This window comes from Geospiza fortis, unplaced genomic scaffold, assembly GCF_000277835.1.
Source record: "Geospiza fortis unplaced genomic scaffold, GeoFor_1.0 scaffold12, whole genome shotgun sequence".
Lineage (NCBI taxonomy): Eukaryota > Metazoa > Chordata > Aves > Passeriformes > Thraupidae > Geospiza > Geospiza fortis.
In genome coordinates, this window is record NW_005054323.1 from 771452 (window position 1) to 791367 (window position 19916).

A 19916-nucleotide genomic window follows, 5' to 3' on the forward strand; every position below is an offset into this window, starting at 1 on the left:
AACCACTCTTGACAGTAAACAAGTTGATTCTTAAATGTCTTGAGGCTGGAAGGAAACCTGTTGCATTTAGGTTACATGGGAAAAGGTAACAATACAGGGTGCAAAGCATGAGGATGCATGAGCACAAACCGAGCAGACAAAATGTGTCAACATCCTTCGACAAAGGCTGTTTAAAAATAGGAAAACAAATTATGGAAGCACCATGTGCAGACAAGGCAGAGATATCTCCAGGCAAGTAGGAGAGCATGGAAGAGTCCAGGACTAAAATTTATAAGAGATGGAAAGTGGAGACAGATAGGAGTAGGGGAATCAGATGGCTTACACAGTAGCATTGGAAACAGAGGTGGCCGCATCTTTTCTTCTTCCTAGGAGAAGGAAATCTGTAGAGAAATTGGCAATTCCATTGTGGCTGGAAGTGAATTTGGGAAGAGAGGAGGTCCCTATGGCAGGCAAGGTTATGTCTGCAGGAGCCTCAGCGTACAGAAGGGCAATGCATGTCTTTGTCGGGGCCTTAACTGAGGGTGTTTTTTATTTAGTTGTATGTTTGTTGAGCGATGGAGACCAAAAAACAAGCAACTGTATCTACATGAGAATTCCTTATTAATTGTAAAGATAAGAGAACAAACATTTAGTTCACAGCTTGTATTATTTTCTAACTCTCCAGTCTTTAGGATGTCTCATTTTTCCTGTGGGAAGCAGTAGATCTCACCAATCAGTGATGGTGCCCAGGTTATCACTTCCTCTACCCTTTACAGCATGACCTCTGGCAGGTCACGGTGCTGGTTTGGGCTTAGCTACTTCTGTGCAAAATGAATATGCTAGCAATATCCAGCCTTGTAAAGCACCATGAGATATATAGATGCTGTCCCTTCAATTTTGCTTGCCATGCTCTTTACAGCTTAAACAACCTCTTAAATTCTTAAAAAAAAGTTTGAACAAAGCGTAACATTAAAGTTTTCAGGGAGTAGTTTGGAGAAAAACAATTAAGTATTATTTTTATATGAAGTGATTTCATGTCCTGTGTAGTTTCTACTCAGTAGGCATTAAAGAGCTGAATTCAAATTGTTTCATGTCAGCAAAGGGTAGAGACTCCTGGTCTGCAGCAGAGATGTCTCAGTGCGGGATGAGGATGGACGCATAGAGGGAAAAAATGTAGAGACCTGACACCACTGCATACTGGAACACCTTTGTCTGTTTGGAATGGACTATTTCAGGAAAACAGCTTTACTCCCATGCTAATACTGACACAAATCACATTTCAGAAAAAAACCCACATGAACCTTCACATTAGCTGGATTAGAAGAAATGTGAAAACTCATGTAGGATCTCCATATTAGGTATCAGATAAATGAGAATAAACCCACACTCTTGAGATTGAAGAAAACAGAAAGAAAGAATGAGATTGTTAACTAAATATCATGTGTAACAGTAAGATTTGGCTGTGGTTATTCAGTGACAACACAAAGATGAAAACTTCTCTTTCAGTCATTTGTTCTTTATACTGTAGCTTTGACTTAATGGAGGGAATTAGTGATCAGACCTCTCTTACTGTGGGCACTGTGTAAAGATACAATAGAGTACTCACATTCAGATCTGCTTTCAAATTTGGGGGATAAAAAACCCAAATTTCAAAAGGGTTTTGAAATTCTGTATATAAATGTTATGCCATTATAGCATCCGTGGAAATTTGATTGCTAGTGGCATATTAAGTCTCATAAATTTGTGACCATTAGAGCAGCATGAGTTTTCCTGAGGTAGGAGTAGTAATGATATTTTCTTAACCAATCTGTGAATGTGCAGGGAGTGTATTGATCATTACTCTCTTGAGTCTTATAGAGATGACAAACAGTTAAATCCTTGTCCTCATCTGAATAATAACAAATTTCACGTATCATTTTCCTTGACACTTTGCATAGATTTGTAGACAGCAAATTCAGAATACTCAACATAATGTATAATTTATTTATCTTTTTTCAGAGGGAAACCAAGGGTCAGTTTCTTATCGATCACATCTGCAACTATTACAGCTTGCTGGAAAAAGACTATTTTGGCATTCGATATGTTGACCCTGAGAAGCAGAGGGTATGTATATAATCACTGACTAAATTTGCTTTAAAGTAAAGTTAATTGGTGTTTTTTAAAAGTAAGAATGTGTGTTCTGATGCAAAGTTATGTATCTCTGAGGATTTGTACTCGGGCTGTAATCTGTAAAAGTTCCTGAAGTGGCATTATTAAATTAATTTCCCCCTCACTTAATGTATTTGTTATCATGCTATTACTATATTATTATATATTCTGGTTTGTGTAGTTCTGGGCACTTAAACTAGAAAAGAATCTATAGGCATGACTCAGAGTCAGCACAGAGCAGCTCTAGGCTCTGACTGTGTGCTGGAATTTGGGATTCTTAATTTTCTCTCAGTGTATGATTTTTGGGATATGTAAGAAGAAATCCTATTATGTTTATCAGGTAAAAGCAGTCATTCTGTTTCACCCATCACAGGGTACATGGACTTAAAATCTGTAATACAGAAAACAGATGTGATTTGTCAAGTTTTGGGGGGTGCTTCAGGCTGGTCCTCCCTATAAGCATCTTTACATTTCTGCAATAGAGTTCTCAGGCCTGTGCTGTAGACATTTTTGTGTACAGCAATTAGTCATCCTTCCTAGGTGTTAGGTGGTTCTGCAGGTTGTATTTTATAGGTGAGCTGCTGCTGCTACCCACACGTGGCTTCAGATGACTTTTATTGTATGAGAGTAGGAGCAAATGGTGAATACAGAAAGCAGAAATCCTGAGATACTGAAATTCAGAACTGCTTTTTCACCCTGTTGTCCTGCTGGTCTCAGTATTAAGACTTAGGTATGTGACTTTAAATATCTTGGGTACATATAATGGCATTTAATCTCTGGAAACAATTACCAGTTTGAAGCTTCTGTGACTGAAAATGAAAGAAAAAAAATTGCTGGATACCTCTTGCTACGCCTTAATTAGTTTTGTCCAAAATCACAGGAATTAGGGTATCACCATCAGCTCAACCCATCAGCTCAACCCTATAAAATTGCAAGAGGTTTGCAAAGCTACACCAAATAGTTTCCATTGCATCCCCCTTTTAAAGTGAAAATAATTAGCAGTAGTTTCACCAGTGTTCTTAATTCTTCACAATCATAAAAGTTATAGAGATATTCACCTGTTTGGAATTGATAGGAAGATTAAGTTGGGCTAATAATTGGGCTATAATTAAGTAAAACTTAATAAATACTTACTTCTGTTGGGTGTTTCTCTGACAGTCACTCAAAAAAGCAGTTACAGAAAAGTTATTTTACCTAATGGAAGTAAAGAGGGTCTTTTAAATAAAACACAAATTTTTGTCAAAATACTTTAAAATAGTGATACTTCAGAGAAGTCCAAAACATGGAAGTGATTGTGATGCCCATTATATCATACCATATGTGGTTCCCACATTTCAAAGAGCTGTTACCTATGTTGTTAGCTAAATTTGCTGCACTGTCTTAACCATCATGGCTATACAGTTGTTGTTTTACATCTCATAGTATAGCTATTTTAGTCCTAAATTTATGGAAGCTTCTACAGAAGCTAAAATTTTATATTGCTTAGCAGCACAAGACAATTTGAGAAAAAAATTATGTTCTTACCTGAAACACCTTGTGGTTTCATTTCTCTTTGTATCCCACAACTAGAAAATACTGTTGCCATTCTTTGTAGGGTGGAGGCCTGCATCAACTGGTCCAGTCTTCAGCTGGATTTTGTTAAACAGACTTACAAAACTGGAATTTCCATACGTGTGTTTTTAAGTGCTGATTTACAATTGAACTCATGTTTTCAAGCATATGGATAATGTCTCTCTATTTCTTTATTTTAAGTTCTGTCACGAATTAGGGCATGATTTATAAGGGACCCTTCTTTGTACAGACTTAAATGCTTCATCAATGAGTTGAAAGCAATGTACATTCTTTTATGTAACAATTCATAAAAATAAGCTGTTTTTATACTCAGTACCTTATATTGTCACAAACACCTTCCTGGAAACCCAAGAATTCCTTACTTCTGCACCCCAGCAATGATGTGAATATATAATAACCCAGACACTCCCACATAGCTCCAGGCTTTGGCACTCATGGTTACTGCAAAAAGTTAACTCTGTCCTGGCCAAAACCAGGACAGCTCAGTAAAAAACTATGGAAATTACAGTTTTGAATTTACGAGGCGTGTGGCAGTTTTCCTCACTGTTTTTTTTTTGGCAATTTTGAGTTTAGATGCCTGGAATTCATCTAACAAAAACCCATCAGCAGTTGCCTAGGTATGTGGTTAAAGAGATAAGCTATAGCAAGTATAAGATCACAGGAGAAATGTCATATGGCTGTAGCCACTGTACAGGTAAGAGTACTCATAGTTCTATAGACGAAATTTTCAAAGCTCCATGGAATATGCATGCTCCATGCATTTGTAATTTGGTCAAAGAAATTTCCAAGATTTGGTGGAATTCTTACAGGTCCCAGTGAAGATAAGGGGACACGCATTTTCCACAGTATATTATTAGGGCTTGGTGAGATGGGTCACAGAACACAAAACAGTAGCCCAGCAAAGATAATTAGGTGGATTTCAGCAACAGCTGCTTTCCCAATTTAAACCTTGTGGTTTGGCCAAGCACAATTACTTTGAAGGAAAGCTCTAGTTCACGCTGTCGTGCTAGTTGATAATGTGTGTGACAATGTACTTCAGTGTCCCAGAGACAAAAAAAGGGATGTGGGGAGATGAATAAAATGACTATCGACTAGTCTGGTTTTAGTGCATGGCGTGGCTATGGTAACAGACAACACTTTGTTTGCCTCTTAGGACTGAATTTGCGGGAAGGTATTAATATCATTAGGCTCTAATGAGACCTCAGCTGCTCTGATCTAGATATCTGTATTCAAGAAAGATCAATTTAACTGAAGATGGAAAGAAGGGAGAAGGTGTATTAGAGACATAAAGAGTGGAGAGCTTGTTTATGAGATGATTCTAGCAAGGACACAGCCTTTTAGTGCAAGAATCAAAGTCTAGGAAGATAGGGTTGTACATGTATCAGGGTATAAAATAGAAAGAAAAAAAAAGTTTAAGCAAGGGAAGTGGTTCTTACAGTAGTGAGAGCTGCACTGTCTGAGACAGTCCTAATGGAGGCAGTGGGGAAAAATCTTTCACCAGGTTGGTCAATAATTTTGGGAGAATTCTCTATAATTTTATGGAAGAAGTTTATATTAAGTATTGGCAAAGATAGAGACTAGGCACCATCTTCTGACTGTTCCTTCAAACAGCATGTAATAGGAGCTGAAACAAGAAACCATAACTCTTTTTTAGGAGAGGTATTGTTGATTCTGATGTATGTAGCACGCAATGGGTGTTGCTTTGCTGAATTTCTTGGAAATGCTAAATGCCTCTGTTGCAGCATTTTATATGTTGCAGAATTTTATATTCGACCACACAATCTCTGTGTTTGCACAGAATGGGCTATATCACTGGTTCCAAATGAAACTGCCAAAATCATGCATTTAATTCTGGCTTTTAGTGAATTATTCTTGATTGATTTTTTTGAATAGTGATATACAAAATAATAGTATATTATTATATGGTGTGTACACACACACAAACACACACACACACACATATATGAAATATTATGCAGATTTATGCCGCTGGCATTTAGTCTAGCAGTGATGCTTGCCTCCATTTTATTAAGATCTAATTTTTTTTGTGCAAATGTTCCATAGTTGCTCTGAAAGCTAATTTGCAATCCTTTTGTTTTATAATGAGGGAGCTCAAGCAGGCAAAAATACCAGCTTTAATCAATCCAAAACATCTTCTAAATGTAGAGTATTCTACTAAAATGTAGCATTCTGACTTAAGAGTATGAAAATGTTTGATTGAGTTTGAGAATTTAAAAAATGAATTGTTTCAATATTTCAGATGTTTAAAATTAAATGTTTCAAGGTTTCTGTTTAGAACATTCAGAATTTCTGACTGTGTAAAAAATGTAGAAAATTGAGCTAATTGTCTTATGTCAAAAAAAAATTGAAATATGGGAAAACAGCTGGTGTTTTATAGGTTATTTTTCAAGTAAGTATTAATATATATTTCTTCCTCACCCCAACTCCACTTTTATAATAATCTTTTCCTCCTACATAAATAAACATGTGTGAATATTTTGGACATACTTAAACTTTTTTGAGCGTACATAAACTTTAAAAAATTTTCTGTAGTTTTCCATATTCTACTCCAGACCAAAAAAAACCCAGAGTCTGGATGACACTCATAACAGAAGGTAGCATTGTATTTTCTTTTATGTCTATGGGAGAGTAACAGTGACAATAAAATCAAGTTGAACTAACAGTTAAAAACCCTAGGTTCTCCACCTTTTAGTGTCACATTTGGATGGTCTTTTGGGGAAAGTTTGCCTTAGTGTAGATTCAATAACATCAGTGGTGTACTAATAGTATGCAATAAATTGTGATATGCCATTTTATGTGTAACAATACTGAAAACAAAGGAGTTCCTAGTGTTCATATATTAACTGTTAACTTTTTCATGTGGATTTCTGAAACAGTTATGTGGGATCATATTGCCTTTCTCCCTGACTCTAAACTGTAGTAACATTTGAAGCTACTTTTGGTCAAATTTGACCAGGGCAGAGATCATCCCTCTGCACTTGGCATGGGTGAGGCCACATCTTGAATCCTGTGTTCAGTTCTGGGGCCCTCACTTTAAAAAGGACTTTGAGGTGCTGGAGAGTGTCCAGAGAAGGCCAGTAAGGCTTGTGAAAGCACTTGAAAACCTGTCTTATGAGGAATGACTGGGGGATCTGGGTTCATTTAGTCTGGAGGAGAGGAGGCTCAGGGGGAACCTCATCACTCTCCACAACTCCCTGAAAGGAGGGTGTAGTGAGGTGGGGGCTGGTTTCATCTACTGTGCCAGCAGGGAGAGGACCAGAGGAAATGGCCTTAAAATGAGACAGGGGGAATTCAGATTAGTTATTAGGAAATTTTTTCCACTGTTAGGGTGGTCAGGAAATAGGTTTCCCTGGGAGGTGGTAGAGTCACCATCCCTGGCAGTGTTGAAGAAGAGTCTGCATCTGTTGCTGGGTTATGTGGTTTAGTGATTTAAGGGTTATATTGCTAGTGCTGTGTGAAGGATGGGACTGTATGGTGTTAAAGATGTCTTCCAGCCTTGATGGTTTTATGATTCTATGTAGTTCTCATGTGTTAAGTTACTGAGGAAAACACTGAAGACCAAACCCGGCCCAGGAAATCTCAAGAGAATAAAGAGACATCGATACATTGTAAAATACACCGTAAGAACATAGGAACAATCATTTGAAGTTTGTACTTAACAGTTTCAAATAGGAACCATGCCTGAACGAGCTGTTACTGATTTTCCTCGTCAAGGAACTATTCCTGGTACCTTTCCATATACTTGATACCATATTGAGGCCAATTGTCACACTCCCACACTTATGGAAATGCAGAATGGCTAATTCTCTGGGTTTATTGTGTATCATCTTTGTGGTTTTGGACTGATACAAGATGAGAATAGAATGACAGAGTGAAGCTGCTGTTCAGCATCTTCTCTAGAGTGGATTTCTTGTTGAAAGAGGCTGTTGTTCTTGAGTGCAAGGGGAAATGCTAGTGTGTTAAAAGATAGTCTTTAAGTCTTTAAGTCCCTTCAGAAGGGCACCTGAGCAATCTGAGCAATGATTTAAACTTGGAAATACTTCTCTCTCTCTTTTTTTTTTTTTTTTTTTTTCTCCCCACTCACAGTGGATCCATCTGAGCACATGCTTGGGATTTTGTTTTTGAGTGTGTAAGTTTGAGGTGATAGTTAGACAGAAATACCTTGGAGCTACCCATGGTGTAGGTTGGAAATGTCATGAAAAGGCTTTGTAGGACCCTGAAGCAATTGTGAAGTCTTACCTGTCACTGTGGACATGTCTGAAATTATAATCACCCTTAAGCATTAAGAGCCTCTGTCATGCGGGTGTATGCAGGGCTGTCTGGGAGTAGTAGAGCAGTGCAGTGGTTTTAGCTCTGTGCATGTATGACAATAAAGCTTTCAAATTAGTGAAACTACTGTATGAGTACACTCCTATGCAGCTGATCCTGAATGGTAGCTTTGAGTACACTGGAATCTTCTGATTTTCCCAGAGCATAGAGCCTGGTTTGCTGCTTTGATAGGAGGATGACACTGGGCACTATGGCTTTGTTGGCATGCCTGCTAATTTTCCCCTAAAGAACTATTGCAGATAAAATTCTCATTTTGCTTTCAGGCTTAAATATGGTGAAAATTGGGTGACAATTTGACACAGATATAGGTTTTTTTTTTTTTTTGGTGAGATTTTATTTCATTTATTTCACTAGTAAGGGTGGTGGAGAGACCCATTGTATACCAAAGTGTATCACTTACAATCTACCTGGGCAGAATATTTGTTTAATCTTACAACCTAAGTAGTTCAGCACTGTGCCAGTATTTACTAGGAAAGGAAATTCATCTTTGGTGCATTGGTAATTGATTTCTTTATCATGAGGTAGTGGTTCTGGTTTTAATGGGAGCTACAGACAAAATGTACAGCAGATCCTTATCAGAGAGACCTTGGGAAAGGGTCATGAAATCTTGGGTGCAACTGATCTCTGCTTCAGCAAGAGCAGATATTTAATACATGTTTCTAAAAATGTGTACCTAGTCCCACATGAGAGTGGTGGAGTTTGGCAGAAAGACACATCCGACAATTTGCAACCTCAGTGTAATGAAGTTATGTTTTTTAGGAGTTGTAATACACCATACAGTTAGGATTAGAGACCAGTCTGGGAGATCTCCAGTCTCTGTGAAGGGGTAGAACAGAAGTATTATGAGCAGAACCCCAGAGTAATGGAGCTATAAATTAATAAAAATCTGAATCCTTATCCATGCATATGAACCTCTGCTCCAGGGCAGAGTTATCACAAAAGTTATTGCATTTGCATGAACTTTTGCTGCAATGCTGCTTGCTGTGTGCTGTTCAGGTCATGTTAGTTCAAAATAATAGAACTGGAAAAGGAACAAAGAAGGTTGTGAGAATTATATCTAATAGAAATGGATTTCATCCAGAGCTGGAGTAAAAAGTGATATGTCTAGGAAAAGAGGTGAGTGAGAGAGAATGAATAACAGAGAGTCAGAGAGTAAGCAAAAGTGAATGAGAGAGGAAGATATGATGTAAAATAACTTGGAGGAGGTGATCAGGAAAAAGTTGCCCTGTAATTCTTGGAACTGAGACACTCTAAAGTAAACTAAGTGTAAAGTCACTGCTATTGAGAAATAGTTTTTAGAAAGCCATAGGCAGTAATAAAGTTCATTAAATGAATTTTAAAGAAGTGTTAAAAATTGCAGTTTGGACAGATTGGTAAAAGCCTACAAAGATTTAAAACTAATTTTAATGGAGGCTGGGAGTAAAAAGCCCATTGAGCACAATGGGAGCTACTACTCTTGTTCTTTCTCTAAGTGCTTGTTTCAGACCATTTTCAGAGACTAAATGCTGAGTTAAATGGCATCATGCTTTTTCTAGTAGAGCTGCACTTATGTACTAAACAAAAATTTGACAGAAATTAATAGTAGTGTGAAGAGAATATATACATATGTATACACTTAATTCAGCAGAAATATTACTAACTAAATATCTTGTGTGAAGATTAGTAAACTTGTAAATGAAATCCTTTTATATTATCATATATTGATAAAAACAAAGATTTCTTTTCCCATTGGTTGTGAACCTGTTTTCTGTGAGAATGCGGTGGCTCATGTATCCATCAATATATGCAGATTTTATGGCCAGATGTTCAGCTGATGTAGAGACTATGGATAAGTTTCAACACACAGCAGTGATAATTTGGAATTTTGTCTAATAAATGCCAATTCAGAATCATATTCTGAACTGGTGATTCTGCTCCAGTGTATGTGACTACCTTTTCTGGACCAGATAAATGTTTGTGATAGTGAGGTACCTTGTTTCTTCCTCATTAACATGCCACTAAATAACACTGGTGCTCTGATTTTGGAAAAATACAGAGGAGCAGCTTCTTTGCTACAGCAGAACAATGTCAATATTCTTGATATAAAAGTTCTTGAAACCATGAACAAAACCATATTGGCCTCAGGGCATGAAGGAGACACACATTATGCCCTAGGTCCTTTGGCATCTCTTGTGCCTGCGTAGGGTTGCCTGCCATCTAATTAATTCCCCTGTCTGAACTTCTGTGAGCTTTGGATATGTATTCGTTTGTTTATTTGTTTGATTTTGTTTGGTTTTTTTTGGCAGTCTCTTTTGCAAGTCCCTTCTTTGAAGCTAAAGCAAATTAACCTTGATTTTGCTCTTCATTCAAGAAAAATATTATATATTCATTTTCAAGATTAATATAGGGTGGAGTTTTCAATAAAATTAATTATTCTTTTAATTTTCGGGCAGTGTTTCATATCTCCATTCTCCTGCTATTCTCCTGCTATTGTTGATTAAACAAAGTTTTCCAATCCAGCCCTTGCCTGGAGTATTTTTGTAAAACCTGCAGGTTCTTCTGATTCTGTTTTACTGTATGCATGTCCAAGCACTTGGCTAAGTATTGTTTGCCAAGTGAAATTTAAGTATTCATAGTATTTGGCCACTTTCAGTTGCCTGTTCCTAACAGCTCCTCTTCCAAACACAGAGACTTAATCAAAAGCCTCTAGGCTTGGAAGAGATAAGAGACTTTGCTTTGCTTCCAGTGCTTTGAGGCACTAGAACAGGTTGCCCAGAGAAGCTGTGGATGGCCCATCCGTGGGAGTGTTCAGGGCCAGGTTGGATGAAACTCTGAGCAATGTGGTCTTATGACACGTGTCTCTATCAATGGAATGGGAGGTGGGACAAAATAGTCTTTAAAGTCCCTTTCCACTCAGGCCATTCCTTGATTCTATCACTGTTTCCTTTTTCCTCACAGTTCATTATCTTAAAACTCTTAACCCTGTGCTGGATCAAGACCAAGCTCGGCCCTCTCAGACCTTCTCACTGAGTGGCTTCATTTGAAACAGATCAAAACAGGCTGAAGTGTTCTTTACCAAAAGCATATCAGTGTTTGTGGAGTTAAATTGGCTTTCTAGAATGGTGCTTTTACCCTTGCAGGGTGTCCTTGTTCACCCTGAGCTTTTGCTGTGAAAGCTGATAGCACATCAGCTGCTCAGCATTTGCGGGTAAGCAAGAACACACACCTGGCCTCACTAATGACTACTCAGCGCCACTTAAGGGCTGATCAGAGGTGAAGGCTCTATTTACAAAGCAAAAATTGCACTAGTCTGAAACACAGCATACAGTTGCAATGAAATCTTAGTCAGAAGGCGATGCTCAGCATATTTTAGGATCCAGCACCAAAAGTGATATCTGTGACAGTTTGCTTACACATCACTGGCACTTGAAGCACCAAGACTCGTTAGCTATCCCATGACTGACCTTCAAGATTTCTATGTATCTTTCTCTCACCCTTCTAGTTTCTCTGAGAGCACCTGTCTGATCTCTGAGATACATAGCAGCTACTGAAACCTCTTTTGGAAAAGAGATTAGAAATTTGTAGTGCTGAACATGAATCACCTCTCAGGATGCTTGGCAATGTGTTAGCTGGATTAGAATCAAAGAATTTTCTTCCCCATTGGGCAGTAACCATGTTGCTAACATGCTTTCAATGAAACAAGAAATTCAGCCCCTGCAGGAATGATTTCTGGTGATCATTAGCTACTATCACACATAAAGCCAAGCTGGGTTGAGGGTATAGGCCATCCTTCAATTAAAGCAGCCTTTGTGGACTACAATGTCAAATACACAAGACAGAGATAAAACTGCTTAAAATTGCTGGAGTTTTTTTTTTCTCTCCCTGATTTGCACATTTTAGTGTTAGTAAAGAAATTAAAGATTATTGTCTCTAGTTACAGCTTTATATCTGAGTAGTTTTGTTTGGGTTTTTATTACAATAAAGGGTACAATAACTCATTACAATGAACAGTTGAACCCATCTGTGGCCTGTTCTTGCAAGGCAGTGTGGCATGCGTATTAATGACATTTTTTTGCAACTGAACATTTAAAATGTTTCTAAATTTAACTTTACAAGCTAACTCGAGGTGTTATATTTTCGTTCACCTAAGAGTTTTTTTCAGGGAAGTTGTTAAAAAATATTGCTACATGAAGAAAGCATTTTGGAAAACCAAATACTTTTCAATTTATAGTTTCTGCAGAAACAGCTTGATTAATTTATAGGAACCTTAATCTCCTCCTAACTATAAGAGCTAATTAATCTGGGAATAAATATAGCTTGGATACTGTATAGTGGAGATGAGGCACAGGTATTAATTATTAATAGTCAATGCTGTAAGGCTGAAAGATAAGTACTCAGGGGAAAATCTTTCCTAAAATTCAAATTGAAATATGCAAACAAATATAGGGGTGGCTATTTCCAGAAATATTAGCAATGACTAGGTGTTTATCTTCCCCTGACAGTCAGAGAGCATTAAGCACCTAATTGCTCTGTCTTTGAAAGTCTCCACAAATTATGAAGTAACTCCTCTGTTTTCTGGAAGATTCAGCTGAATTGTGTACACGTTTGCAATCTTCCACCAACAGAAGGTCACAGCAGAAATCTGAGCTTGTAGAAACTGCCTGTCACTTCCATGACCTCCATGTGAAAACCTAGATTGCTTAATTGCTTGGTGTCTTTTCAATCTGTTTTTAACCCATGAAGGTCAGGTCTTAGTGATGCAGGTTTGATTTTGGAAATGTTAGGTAAATCTGCATTCCTGGGGGTTTGAGAAATTTCCATGTTTCCCCTATTTCAGTATTCACGTGATTGGTATCGGGGTTTCATATTTGCAAATTGCTTTTTTTATCTCTAACTGCTTAGATGTAGTGAGTAATTAACTTTTCCAAACGGTTGTAAATGTTGATCTGTTCTGTGCTGATATTCCAGCTTGGTATTTCAAAAAGAAATATCAGGAAAACTGTGTTGTGTTTCTGCTAGATGAAAATGGTGAATACTCTTAACTTTCAGTTTCCTGGGAGCAGTACAGTATGGCTCACTGTCCAAGTCCCCTTTTGCTCTCTCAATCTTCATCTAAGACTGGTCTGATCCTGGTGGATGTGGGGTGGGTCTGTGGAAAGTGGACTTCTATATTGGTTTGTCTTGGTTTCCTATCTGTGAATTCATTCTGGATTATGTACCTATAAACCACTGCAGACTGTATAAGAATTCTTAAATCAAATTGTCTTTATCATTTCATGAGCAACTCTCAGCCCCCATTATTCAGAGTGAAACATATAAATAATTTATGTGTATTTAAAAAAAGAATGAAATGAGCTAGATATTTCTGGTAACTCAGTGAAACCATCATTGCTGATTCAATTATGTTTCTTTCATCTTTTCCCCTAAAAAGAGAGATACTGGGAAAACAGAATAGGTGAAGAAATGTTGGAGGGTTCTTGTTGTGTTGTGGCTGTTGTTTGAAGTTTGAAGTTGTTGGCTTTTTGTTTTCTTTGTACCAGGGTTCCGTATCAGTCTCTCAGTCATAAGTGAACTTCAAATAGAAATACATTGCAGGGCTTATCTTCAGTACTGCTGTAGACTATTTGTGTGTGTGTTTCTGAGCAACCATAGCCCATAAACCACAGATATTGAAAATGCTCATTCAATGGTATTTGTTTTTTCAAAAGTTCTCTTTCAGAAAACTGATTTGCAGTTATCCTGACTGCACCTGAATTCTTGAGATGTCATAACTTTTAAAGTAATAATTTTCTGTCAGTTATTAACAACTCCTACAAAATATCTACCCCTGGCCTTTCTTTGTAGTAGAATTGCTAAAGGTTATGAGGAGAAATGGTAGCCCATGTTTTAGGATCCAATATTTTCAGTATTGGATATGGTTTAATAAATGCTACATTTTCTTTTTGCAGTTAACCAAAGGGTTTTAGAGCTAGAATGAAAGGGTTAAAAATGAAACCCCTTCGTGCAAGGCTTTCCAGTGTTGAGTACGCTTATTAAAACTGAATGCTGTGCCTTTCGACCAGCTGCTTCCACAGCACAGATCTCATTTTACTGTGGAGATTTTTGCTTAAATGAAAAATACTAATACAAAAGCTGCTGGCTGTGGTCTGAAGTGGCACCTGAATATCAGCATGTTCTTTTGTCTGACACAACATCCTCCTGAGCAGGTCAACTAGTGCTAGCAGGGGATATGCTAAGGCTCTTAACTAGAGTGTGAGCCTAACTTATTTTCCTGCCAAAAGCATCTTTTCCTGTAAATTTATGCACTTACTGACAAGCATCCATACCTCTCAGCTGTATATTAGCTATGATTAGGTTATTGTGAGCATTTCACAGAAAAGTGCAATCTTTTTCCCTTGAGATTTCTAATTATTGCTAGAAGAGAACAAGTGCTTGTGTATTGACTGAGGATATAGTACTTAGACATTCTTTAGTTTTAAGAAGTGTAGAAGACAACACTAACGAAGAGACAGTGTTAAAGTTTCTGAATAGTCTTTCCTACTGTCTGATATGATCATTCTTCTGGAAAAAATGTCTAAAAGTATAAGACTAAAATGTCTATTGCAAGCTGAGGACTACAGTCTGTAGTCCTTTAAATATATCTTTGAAATATCTGTCTTATTTCTATCTCAACTACATCTATTTTACAGGCACGGTGATATCAAGTATGCTTATACAGTACAATTCCATTATGGAGGTGTTTTTCTCATTTATGTATGTCTCAGTGAAATAAAATTCCTACTTCTCATTTTAGGCTATTTTTACAAAGCTATTTTTGATTGATATTAACCTCTGCTCTCTGCTTTGTCTTTTCAGCACTGGCTTGAGCCCAACAAGTCCATCTTCAAGCAAATGAAATGTAAGTCTTGAAGGCTCATGCTTTTAAACTTATTTTTAAATAACGGAAGGTTTTCTTATGCTTCCATGCAGTAATTTAGAATAATCTTCGTTTGTTTCTTGATGTAAACAGGTCCTTCATGTTAGCATATGAAGGGGTCCTAAAAACTCCATGCTACCCTGATCTTACCATCTTACAGTGTTCTGCAATCAAAGCTTTTCCTTACTGCTCGTGGCTACGGCCAGAGGCCAGCAGGCTTGGGTTGGCAGATCTGCTCAGAACACCTGTATGTTCCAGCTCTCATTTTTAGTCAGATGCCATCAGCCACTGGGAGGTGGTAATAAAAATGGAGTGTGGCAGTTGCTTCTGGGTCTTTTCTGGTTATCCTTCTTCTGCTGCCCCTTGCTTCCTGAAAATGCAGAGCATTGTCTTGAGATCATTGTTACTGTCCAGCAAACTCAAGTACCGTGGGCTAAGAGGCGAGATTTCTGCCACAGGTATGGGGAAACTTAACATCAGTATTTTAAAAAGTGTGTTTAAACCAGGAATTTATTATTTTAATTATCTTTTGAAATGTTACTCTCTGGCCTATGGTTTCCCTTAAGTAGTCCGACTGTGAAGACCTCTTCAGGAAACAGAACTGCTTTAGTACTCAGAAGCTTATATGCAGCAGTTTATTTGGCAGTTCTGGACAATTGATGTGGCTCATTAGAAGTTGTGTCTTCCTATCTATCTAATCTATCTATCTATCTATCTATCTGTCATCTATCTTATGAAATGAAGGAGGATTTTATCCACATATTGTTTGTATACAGTTTTCTGTTTTAACAAGGAGCCTTATTTGTGGGAGATAATGTATTTGCTTTAAAATGTGGTGAGGCTTAAGAGATTGTCTAATATGCAAAACCAGTTAATACTGGATGTTGACTGCACTATATGGAATATTTCAGGGAATTCTTCCCTTAATGCAGCCATACTACAATATATGCATGTATGTGAATATATGCCAATACATATATATCTGGCATATTCAATATGAACTTGTATATCCAGTGTTTAGCTAGCTGGATTACTATCCAGTAATAATTAAGTTCAAAAATGTCAAATTAGAACAAAGTTGTGCTCCTCAGAAATTCTTGTAAAGGAAGAAAAGAGGGAAGAACAGAAAAAGTGCAATAATTGTAAATTATCTTAATCTTTTTCTTCCTTCCAATTATTTTCAAAAGTGGAACAATTTCCTGCATGTATCCTCTGGCTGCATTTATGTTGCTGCTTTTACCCAACAAAGATAAGGGCTCATTCCTCTTGTGCACTTTGCAAAGCAGCACGTGCAGGGCCTCTGCCAACAGATGTGCTGAGAATGTTTTGACTTATTCAAAACAACCTTTCCTGCATATAGATGCTGCTTAGATGTGGTAGATGATAGTCCATGAATTCCGTAGATGTAGGATTTGATGGCCTCATAAGAAGATTTCTGTGGCTTTTGTGATAGAATCCTAATCAAAACTCTAAAAACAAATTAATACATAGCAAAAAAGCAAAATAAAATGCATCTAGCATGAGGTTGTTTATCATGGTGAAAAGGTCTTAGGAACAACTGCCAAAGAGAATGAGATGCTAACAAAGGATTTTTGCTACCAGCCTTAGATTTAGGACACAGAAGTTGCATTAACAACCTATGTTTAAAAAGTTGGATTGGCAACTTATATTTAAAAATACTAGTGTAAGTTACCTTTCTCTTATGTCACAGAAGAAAGACTTCAGTTGCTACAATAACCCCTTAAGGAAAAAAAAAAACAAACTATGTATATATATTTTGTGCATGTGTAGAATCCATGAAGATTATGCTCCCAGAGGTTTCAAGGACATTTTTTTGTGTGAATTTGGCATCAAAAATATTTTGACTTATTTTTCTAAAAATAGGCTATATTAATGTAGAAAACCAAAACATTTCTAAAGGAACAGGGTTAACTCATAGTTGATCTAGAAATATTCAGTTAACTATGAAAAGGTTTAAACCCAGAACAAGAAATTATTGATACTCACTTGCAAAACTTCCCAGTGTCAGGTGGCGCAAGTGAGGACTGAAATTACAAGGAGGTGGAAAGTCTAAAAAATGAAGCAATGAAGTGACTGGTTAATAGCACATACGTTGTGTATACATGACTTCTGGGAGAAATGGTGGCAGAAGGCTACTCACAGTGAATGTACTAAAACGAAGTTTCCTTTTATTTCTTTGCATTAAGGAATTCAGGAAAAAATGAATAATTTTCTCTGATAATCTCTAATGACTCAAAAAGTTCTAAATTCAGTTGAATGTTTAGATTTATGTAGAATTGTGAAGCACTTGCATACGTGCAGAAAAAATTTCAAAAATATTTTGTTCTTGAGCTCAGGTACCATTTGTGTGGAGCTTCCTTTTCCTCCATCACAGCAGCAGGATTTTCAGTCTATTTATTCATGCAGCTCAATATTGACAAATATTTGGAGCAGAAAAAGTTTGGTTAGTAGAAGTATTCTAGTATACATTTTATTAGGTACTAGCTTTCATGGGCCTCAGTAGTACATTAATCATTCAGGCATAATCCCTCTCTAATCAGGTTGTAGAGAACTCATAATCTGGCAACAATACATCTCTGTCTGTGAAAAAGAATGTTGTTTCTTTGAAGCTCTGACGTCTCTATAGGGTCTTGTGTGATGTGCTACAATTTCAATTTCTTTGGCTTTGGGAAAAATTGCTTTAAGTTCATACTTAGTAACATTGGTATATGACAGGAAGAATCTTCTAAAATTCTCTATTTTGTCTTATCACATATGAAACTATATTTAAATGTGTTCTGTTGCCACACAAAAAGAATGAGGGCATGATATCTTTTTTGTCTCACCACCCACTTTTGCATTTTCCATTGTCATTTTAATGTTTGTGTTTTAACATGATGTGTAGGTCTGTGTCTCAGCCATTTTTACCACTGATTTTGCCTGAGACGGAAAAATTCAGTTTCTGAGAAATGTCCTGAACCACTGCCAGTCTTGTTTGTACAAATTGAAGCCAATTGGTGACCAGCAGCTGCAAGCAGTGTGTTTCCAACAGAGTTTTCCTTCCAGAAAACTCTCTGGAAGGCTGCCCAAGGAAGCTGTATCTTTGTGGGTCAGGATACAGAACTTCTAAAAGAAATTATTCTGTTCTTTGCATGTTTTTGTGTATACTGTTATCTCTCCCAAATGCTGACAGTAAAGTTCTCTGTTTGGCAATCTTGTTGCTTATTTTCTGTCTAGGAATGTTATGGTGTAAAATCTGAGTCACATCAGCACTAATTTTTAAGTAAAGAACAGTTTTCCCATGCATTTTCTCTCCTGTTTTTTTTTAATTACTTTTAAAGATTATTCTGCCTAGTAATGTGCAGCTCTCCTGCAACCTGCTTGGTGGGAAATATCCAAATATGTGGGTTTTGTTCTTGATGACAGTGGGACAGAATAATTTCTGTTGCTCTGATGTGCAGGCATTCCAAATTTTCATATTTTTCTTGTTGCCTTGCATAACTGAAAGAGAGTAGGTTTAGATTACATATCAGGGAAAAATTTTTTAGTGTGAGGGTGCTGAGGCACTGGAATATGTTCCTCAGAAAGGTAATGGGTATTCTACCCTTGGAGGTGCTCAAGGCCAGGTTGCAACCTGGTCCAGTGCAAGCTGTTCCTGCCCACAGCAGCAGGGGTTGGAACTCGATGATCTTTATGGTCTCTTCAAACCCAAAGCACTCTATGATTCTATGATCTAAAAGAGTAATGCTACAAGGATTTCTCCTGTGTCAGGTCATTGGAATTTTTCAATTAATTTCCGTGATCTCTCAGCTGTCCTAAAATCTGAAAGGAGATGGGATGAACCAGGGGATCTCAGTACAAATGTAAAGAAAAGTTTAATCAAATATGAGATTCATAAATACATATATACATATGTGGAGAGTTTTGTTCAGGGCTGGCTGCAGGAAAAGGGCCATAGTGAGCAAAACCTGCTTCAGCTTAAGGAACTTGGTTTGAAGACATAAGTAGGATGTGAAAAAAGGATCTAGTTGCAAAGCTGTAACTAAAAGAATGCTGACAGATGATGACCTTGCCTGCAACACGAGGATGTGGGAGAGAGATTAGTACTGAAAGCACGCAGAATGTATCAAAAGAGTACCTTCAAGAATGTAGAAATAGGCGTATTCGGTTGATAAGTTACTAACCAATCATGAGCTTAGTTTTGCAATATGTATGAACCTCATTATGTACTATATAAATGTAGAATGGAAGAGCAATAAATAGAGTGTCACTGACGACCACATGGTGTCCGTGTCCTCCCTTCTCCGACAAATGGTGACCCCGACGTCGGCCTCCGCAAAAAGAAAACGGGGGAGGACGTGCCACGGTCGGTGAAGTAGAGTTGGGTCCTGATCGCAGCCAGGACGGTGCTTGAACGCGGGAACCGCAGGGAGAAGCACCCTCAAAGATCACAGCGGTGATTTTGAGCCATACGTGCCACCGGAAGCCTGAAGAGCTGCAACAGCGCTGACGTATTATGGATAGGCAAGTGGCATATGATTTATTTATTGCACAATTAGAAAGACGGGGAATAAAAGGGATAGACTTGCGAAAGGAGATTCCAGGGTTGCTAGCATGGGGATTCGCTAAAGGGGTATTTGCCAACCCTCATGCTGTACATGAGCTGAGTGAATGGCGTCTTTTGGGGGATAAGGTATGGGAGGCTGTATTGGAGGATGATAAAACTGCTAAAAAGTTGGGTAAAATCTGGCAAATGGTGCATAATACACTGCTACAGCAGATAGCTGAGAAGAAAGCGGCAGAAAGGGCTGTGGAAGCACATAAAAAGAATTTGAACTATGGCCAGGGCGGAGAACCCTTAGCTCCTGGAGTGACTCAGGTATTGATGCCTATTGCTTCTAAGCCTGCCTGCACTGCTGCAGATAATGAGGATGAACCTACAGCCCCTCCTGAGATAGATTTGCAGGAGGAA

The 19916-nt window shown here is 37.7% G+C and overlaps 1 protein-coding gene across 3 annotated transcripts in view; it reads left to right on the forward strand.

Annotated features, from left to right (window-relative positions):
- Positions 1 to 1980: 1980 nt before the first annotated feature.
- Positions 1981 to 19916, forward strand: part of FRMD3 (FERM domain containing 3) — an 82282-nt gene continuing 64346 nt past the window's right edge. For 2 of the 3 annotated variants that reach the window (XM_031056889.1, XM_031056890.1), the window contains exons 1-2: positions 1991 to 2082; positions 14884 to 14926. In XM_031056889.1, the coding sequence (XP_030912749.1) occupies positions 14920 to 14926 (7 nt within the window). In that variant the 5' untranslated portion in view covers positions 1991 to 2082; positions 14884 to 14919. Of the gene's footprint in view, positions 2083 to 14883; positions 14927 to 19916 lie in introns of all 3 variants that reach the window. The other variant, XM_005420848.2, reaches the window with a different exon arrangement.